The following is a 7,787-nucleotide window of genomic DNA, read 5'->3' as shown; positions in this document are numbered from 1 at the left end:
GGATGGGGAATGGCATCCTCGGCCCCGCCCCGCCCCATGGACATCTCTAGTCAGTAGTTCAAATTTTGATGGATAAATTTGAGATCAATTTCAAAATTACATGTATCGTTAAACTAAATTAAAAGACATAAAAGTTGTCAAATCAAATGACACCAATTGTCTAAACATTGTGCTATTAGGTAATGTCAGCTAGTCTAATCAAATTATGCTAAATGCTGATTGGGCCCAAAGCTAAGTTAGCTCGTGCTTACTAAAATAGATTGAGCCAAATTTAAATAAAGTCAATTTAAAAGTATTATGTTAACCTCCTAAAAGTTGGGCAGAAATTCAACAAGCTCAAACCCATACAGGGTCTCCAAAAAAACTCAATAAATAAAGAATGTCACCATTTATTTGGGACTCGGAGATTGAGAGTGGACAATTTGACATTTAAACATTTCATTGCATTTGAGTCAGAGGCCGATCCAAGAAGTCCATGGATCAAGAATATCCACAAGCTTATGAATTAAAGTGTCTATGCATTCGAGTGAAGTGAAGAAACAAAAAGAAAATTAAAGAATGTAACACTTATACTATAAAATAACCAAAACAATTTCATCTAGTATGAACAATAACATATTAAATAAAAATGAAGGCCCTATTTGGTAACCATTTGGTTTTTTATTTTTAAGCCTATTTCATTTACATTTCTTACATTGATTTGCATATTTTTAAAGTACAATAATTGAATTGTTAACCAAATTTCAAAAACAACTTTTTGAAAGCTACTTTTTTTTTAATTCTCAAAATTTGGCTTGGTTTTTTAAACGATTGGTGAAAAGTAGAGATGAAAAAAATATTCATAGACTTAATTTTAAAAAATAAAAACTTAAAACAAAATGGTTATCAAACGTGACTAAATATTCCCATTTCTAGTCTGCATACTTTCAAATTAAAAGAATTTACAATTGTTCTCAAATTAGAAACATGTAAATATGTAATAGAAAATATATATTTGGGGGAGGGAGTGAGATGTTTTATTGGGAGTATAATTGAAAGTTCATTATACATTTATATTTAAAACCTAACTTGAAAAAAAACTATAGCAATAAAATAACCATAAAACAACTGTAACGTTTCCATTAAAATAATAGTAGAAAACCCAAAAACCCCCCATCTAAAGAAGATGAAGAAGAAGAAAGTAAAATAAAATAAATAAAAAAGCGACTTTTTCAGCCTCTCAGGGCAGAACAAGAACGAGGGAAGGCTTTGAATTTGGAAATTAAAAAATTCTTCAATTGCGTGAAATCCGTTTCCAGCTTTATCTTCTGAATCCTCGATCATACAGAAACCCCAAGAATTTTCTAGCTTCAATTTTGACTCTAAACCTTCCTCTCCAGAATTCACTCTGACCGGAGCAATTCGGAACTGCAATGGTCGATATTTCCGATACCACCGCCGGCAACGTTGAAGGCGACGGGAAAGACGCACCCTGCACCTCATGTGACCGGCAAACTTTACTCCACCAGTCCATGGGCGGCGGTAAAGGTATTCAATTCTCCCTTCTCATAATTTCGTTGTCCCTCGATCAATTTCACGTTTCTGAATTAGATTCCTTCGTCTCCTTTTCGAGAATTGATGTTGAATCTGTTGATGCAACCGATGATTCTTGAGGGTTTTGATTGTTTATGGAACACAGGACAATATGAAGCTTGAATTTAAGTGTTTTCTGAAATGGGTTTGCCAGATTCGTTGATATTCTAATCATTTATCTGTTTCCCTCTTTTGCACTTGAATTACGGCTTTGACCCGTTGAAACTTGAAGTTTTTGTTACCTTTTTTTTTGGGAATCGGATTCTACATTTGATATTTTCCAGTTTATTACGAATTTCTTGAGTGGTTTTCATGTTTTTTCTTTGTGTCTTAGAAGGAAAAGTTTTTAAAACTGATGATGATATTCCCTCTCTGGTTTGATAATCAAGAATTTTGACTGTTTCTTCTTTTGCATAGCGGCTGATATTCTTCTGTGGAAACAGCGGCATGTTTCGTTCGGCATTGTTGTTGTTGCTACAGTATTTTGGCTTCTAATTGAGTACTCTGGATTGCCATTGTTGACAACATGTTCGGATGTCTTGCTGATTTTGGTTGTCCTATTGTTTCTTCGAGCAAACTATGCTGCATTCCGAAACAAGTATGGCTACAGCTGACTTATGTTTTGATTCATAATGAAGTTCTTGCATATCATAAACTTTGCAAAATACTTTTTGCTTATACTGTTTTGTTCTTTCCAGCAGATTATGTGTTTTCCCTGTTAGCTTTTCTTCATTTTTCTCTCTGTATGCAGGCAACTTCAAACATTACCGCAACTCGCTCTGTCGGAGGAGTTTGTCAATAACGTTGCAGCATCGCTTCGGGCAAAAATCAATAACACTTTACTTATGGCTCATGAAATCACACTTGGCAATGATTTCAAACTCTTTTTCAGGGTTAGTATTTGAAGCACCACTAAAGGCTTGCTTGAATGATCATATATGTGATTTACACTGACTCCCAAATCCTATTATCCTATATTATTGGATACTTGAATTAAATGGGCAAAACTGAAAAGTATTAATAGGCTTTTAAGTACTTTTCCTCTGTAAATAATAGATCAACCATTTGGATGTGGCAGTGAATGTTTACAGGACAGTTTCAAGAATGCATAAACTTAATATTCACTTCAAGAGCATAATGTTGGCTTGCTACTTCTTTGTTTTTGGCTGCTATAATATGAGTAACCTTGTAAGCACCTTTTGCAGATGGTGATCGGTTTGTGGCTTTTATCCGTCATGGGTAGCTACGTTTCTTTCTTCACCTTTGCATATATTGGTATGTACAAACATCCTAAAACACTTACAGTGACATATCTTTAGTTTGTATACGTTTCATCTGTTGGTGAATTACAGCAATCAACCACTTAGCTTTATTTTGATCCTCATCGATTATTAAACATTCATGGAATTTTGTTTGTTTCGTCCATTCACCATTTTCTTTTGTGTTTCCTCCTTACAAGAAATGAATACTATCTAAAATTTCCTTTTCCAAGTACTTCGCATTGCCATGACCATCATTTTCGTGCTTTTCACTCAGTTTACTGATCTAGCAAAAAAAAAAATGTTATTGCCCCCCTTTGTAACCGAGTCTTCTTAACCTGTGATGTCGATTTTTGTCATTTAACTCGATGACAGGAACAATCATCTCGATAACCATCCCCGCCTTGTACAGCAAATACGATGAACATGTTGACAGATACTGCGGAATGATCCGCCAACAATTTAGAAAGCATTATAGAGTGATGGATGAGAGTGTTTTCAGCAGACTCCCTGGTAGTCTATCCAAGGATAAAGATCAGTGAAAAATCCTGTCTTTAATTTTTCTATAGTTGTACTACACCACAGGAAAATTGTAATACAGTTTCATCACAAATGAATGCCCTGTTAACTGGATTCTTGAAGGTTATTGCTTGGCCATGTATTGCATACCCAGGTTTAATGATTTCAAGTCAACCATTCTGGATCAGCTATCACATATTTTTGTTTTTAATTGCTAGAAGAAAATGTCATTCTTTTAATTGTTATTTAACTTTATATTTATGAATATTTTGGTTTGAAACTTGTAAATGGGGCAAGCTTTTGAATCTGGATGGTCAAGGTCTAATCCTGAGACTGAATTCCTTTTGGGGTTTCTGCATAGAAGGCCTAAAAAAAGTCCAATATTTCATAAATATTTTAAAATTTGAATTTTTTTTTTTTCAAAGATGACAGGTTAATTTTGGACAATTATACCATTTTTCATTTATTTATATTCGATTTATATATATATATTCCTATTTTCGAAGCCGTTTAACGAGGATGAGATAGACATTTATTATAGAGAGAAATGCATTTAATATAATATTTCTCATTTATCAATTGGAGAGAGAATGTATTTATTGTGATTTTTTTTCATTTTTCAATTTAAAAAAAATGTATTCAAATTTTATTTTCTATTTTCACGTATCCATTTTTTTTTTTGACAAATTAATGATTATTTTAGATATATCTTAGAATATTTCGACGGAATCATGGTTATTTTAAATATACTTTAATATATGAAATATATCACAGTATATAAATCTTCATATATTTCATTTACACCATAAAATATATGTCATATATACCATTTAGGTAGTCAAAAATCAAAACAATCAAATTTTGTATATATCATAATACATGAAGCCATATATATCATAGTATATATAAAAAATAGTAAAAAATAAAACGAACAGTTGAATTGGGTTCGTCGTCGCCTTTTGTCTGCTTCGAATCCGTTGTCGTTGTTCATTTGCTCCAAGTCCACCATTATCGTTCGTCTACTCCGAGTCCTCCATTGTCATTCTTGTCATCCCATGCTCGTCCCGTCATCGGATGCAACCCACACATCAAAATGAAAAAAGAGAGGAAGAAATGGTTTTGAAGCATGGAGAGAGAATATATGCATGGAAGGAGAAAATGCATGGGAGATAGTAATATATACATACATATATATAACGTAGATGAGAGCTAAATTATAAATAGGAAAATAATGAGGTCAATAGATCTATTAAAGTGATATGAACCTATTTTTAAGAAATCCCCTATTGTAAAAAAGAAATATATATTCTACTTTGGTTGGGCTAATGGGCTTTTTTCTATTTGCACCATGGAGAGGAAACACGGGCTGTTTGGTTTAATTGGAAAACTAATAAATATATATATTAAATTTGGTTCGATTCAGTTAGGTTCTTTATGGTTTTTTTAGCTATTGAACCGAGAACTGAACCAAATATGTTGCTTTTTTCAGGCAATAAGCCGAGAAATCGTTGAAAATTAAGGGAAAAAAAAAAGGTTCGGTCTGGCCCAGTTGGTCCATTTGGACCGAATTTTGCACACACCCTTATACTTCATTATGGATCTTAACACCACAAATCACAAATAAATGAAAAAGTTTTTGCCTTGTTGTTTATTAAACGAACTTATTTGGTCTCCGAACAGTTTTTCATTCTCACATCTCAAATGGTTCGAGGAAATGAACTTTTGTTCTTTACTTGTCCCGTAGAGATGGCAGCATTGATACAATAGGGTGAGGTGAGCAACAATGCCAATAGTAAGTATAGAGTAGGGAGAAGAAAGGGGAGGAAGGGGAAAGGCAAACAACATATTAAAACAATGTATTCAATCATAATTTTCAATGTTATGTATGCATTTCAATTGGTTAACTAACCATCAAAGGGGTTCAAAAATCATTTAAAAGCATTATAATAACTTATAATTCAATTGTATCTCATTAAAAATGGCATGATCAAATAGACACTAACTCTAAATTTCGCAAACAAAAAATGTCACTTTTACAAATTTTATAAATAATGAAACAAAAAGAAAATATGAAGAGATAAAAATAGTTATTTCTAAAAACACATAACTCGATACGTACTTTTTACTACTAAGAAATTATGTTAATTAAAATGTGTATTTTAAAAATATAAAAATCATAAATGAACAAAATATAATGGCAGTTTGGTTTAACTTATTAATTTTAGAAAAATGCAATGTTTACTGATTTTGAAACATGTATTTTAAATATATATTTTTTAAAAAAGAGTTTAAATAAAAATAACATTTCTTAAAATCTTATTTTTCTTCAATCCAAAATACCAATTCCAATGGTCTCCAAAAATTAAATTTAGAAATAAGAAAGGAAAAAAAAAAAAATGCAATGGGCCAAGCCACCTTCTGCTTCGTCTCCATATAAAAGGATCACCACCCAATTCATAAACCCTAGCCGCAGTTTTCTGATTCTCTCGTTCGCTCGTCCATCTACGACACTACAATGGTAAACCAATCCTCATTCCTCTCTCTGTTTCGTTCTCCTCTAATATCGCTGATTTCTCTTTTGGTTTAGACTTTTAAGCGCAGGAACGGTGGACGCAACAAGCATGGACGAGGACACGTCAAATTCATCCGCTGTTCCAACTGCGGCAAATGCTGCCCTAAGGTACCTAGGGTTTCTCCCCTTCAACGCATCTCTTTGCTATCGATGTTGCTCGATGTATTACCATCTGAATATAATAACTATCGATTTCGTCACATTCACAACCGGGGTTTTACTTTCCCTTGTGATTTCTGTTGGTATTCTGGGTATTTTCAGTTATCTGTGTGATTTTGGCCCACTGTTTCGTATAGAATATCTAGTTACGTGATTTCTTATTGGCGCGAATAGGACAAGGCCATCAAGAGGTTCCTTGTCAGGAACATTGTTGAACAAGCAGCTGTTAGGGATGTTCAGGAAGCCTGTGTCTATGATCGTATGATCTTGTTCTTGAACGTTTTTTTCCTTTATCTTCCAATTTTGCAATTTCTGAGTGATAATTTCGACGTTTGTTTTTTTTATACAGAATACACTCTTCCCAAGCTATATGCCAAGATGCAATACTGTGTTTCTTGTGCCATCCACTCTCACGTTGTGAGGGTTCGATCACGCACTGACAGGAGGAACCGTGAGCCTCCACAGCGCTTCATTAGACGCAGGGTATATCTTCGATTCAACTTGATTTTCTTTCTTGCTCTTTCGTTTGATTAGTTTTCCATGGTTGATATGACTAATTATACGAGCCCGTGTATGGTTAGCTTTTTCTTTTCTATTATATTTACCTTTTCCAGCATTTTCCAATGGATGATTAGCTTCTCATTATTTATTTTATTTTATTTTGCGATATGGCTGCTAAGAATTGGGTCTTTGAGTTATGTAACTACTGTCGTTACCCAGTGTTGTATGGTCGGTTCATGAGCCTATTGATACATGTTTTGTGCTGATTCTATAACTTCTTTTTACCAAGCTTGCTGTTTTCCATTATCCATTTTTGTTATTGTCCATCATGATGAAATAGCCTTGAAGATTCATATGTAATGACTGTTGTGTTATTCTTTGCCCTTGCTTGTTCATAAGTCTCACAATTTCAAATTTGAAGGTTGCTAATTCTGTTTACTTGGTATTTAATGGAGCTTGAGTAAACAAGTTTTGCTGTTTAGATAGTTTATTTACAAGGATAATTTATGGTTGTGTGAAGCTGCGCTCACTCTATTCTGAATCCGTTTCTATTGTTTTTTACAAGTACAAATCCGTTTCTATGTTGGTGCTTATTTAATTGGTTTGAATTCTGTTCATGTTTTCTCAGGATGATGCGCCAAAGCCTGGACAACCAGGACAGGCCCCTCGTGTTGGAGCTGGTGGAGCTCCTCCCCGTGCTTGAAGGAACCTTTTATGTGCTATTTAATTTTCTCATGGTTTCTCAAATTTCGTGGACTTCAATTTAATTAGGATTTTTCAATATATTTTGAGGGCTTTGTTTTGAGTATCGAATTATGTTTACTTCTGAAATCTGATCAATTTTGTATTTAACAGGGTCTACTACTTGGACATCTTTTTTGTTTTCTGTCACGACTCTATGATCTATCTATTGTTTCTCGTAAATCTTTTATGTTTTGTTTCCTATTCCGATCATTTCAAGAATTTTTATTTATTCAGTGGTTGAGAAATAGCATTCTGTTGGTTGTATCTTTGTGAGAGCTCCCCGCCTTCACACAATTTAAAGCCGTTGACAAGTCCTGTTGCTGCCTCCTTTAAATGATTGCCCTATTATAAGTAAATGTAGTTTGCATCCTCGTGAAGTTCTTGCGATTAGTAACTTAGTTTTGGTTGTATTTGAGAAAGTCTGGATGTGATTGGCAGTGGCTTAGGTAAGAACAATTTTA

The 7,787-nt window shown here is 33.7% G+C and overlaps 2 protein-coding genes across 2 annotated transcripts; both read left to right on the top strand.

Annotated features, from left to right (window-relative positions):
- The first annotated feature begins 1,131 nt into the window (after positions 1-1,131).
- On the top strand, positions 1,132-3,537 carry LOC120075896 (reticulon-like protein B16). Its single transcript, XM_039029635.2, has 5 exons — positions 1,132-1,527; positions 1,990-2,170; positions 2,324-2,465; positions 2,778-2,847; positions 3,207-3,537. The coding sequence occupies exons 1-5, from the start codon at positions 1,413-1,415 to the stop codon at positions 3,371-3,373; spliced, it is 675 nt and encodes a 224-aa protein (XP_038885563.1). The 5' UTR covers positions 1,132-1,412; the 3' UTR covers positions 3,374-3,537.
- A 2,131-nt stretch (positions 3,538-5,668) lies between these two features.
- LOC120075199 (small ribosomal subunit protein eS26x-like) lies at positions 5,669-7,506 on the top strand. The gene is made up of 5 exons (XM_039028402.2): positions 5,669-5,868; positions 5,938-6,030; positions 6,256-6,340; positions 6,431-6,564; positions 7,211-7,506. Exons 1-5 carry the CDS (start codon positions 5,866-5,868, stop codon positions 7,283-7,285), a joined length of 390 nt encoding a protein of 129 aa, XP_038884330.1. The 5' UTR covers positions 5,669-5,865; the 3' UTR covers positions 7,286-7,506.
- Positions 7,507-7,787: the final 281 nt, after the last annotated feature.

The sequence above is a fragment of the Benincasa hispida genome, chromosome 4, assembly GCF_027475165.1.
Source record: "Benincasa hispida cultivar pf3 chromosome 4, pf3_genome.v1.1, whole genome shotgun sequence".
Classification (NCBI taxonomy): domain Eukaryota; kingdom Viridiplantae; phylum Streptophyta; class Magnoliopsida; order Cucurbitales; family Cucurbitaceae; genus Benincasa; species Benincasa hispida.
The sequence above is the reverse complement of the archived record's forward strand: the minus strand, read 5'-3'. Positions and strand labels throughout refer to the sequence as shown.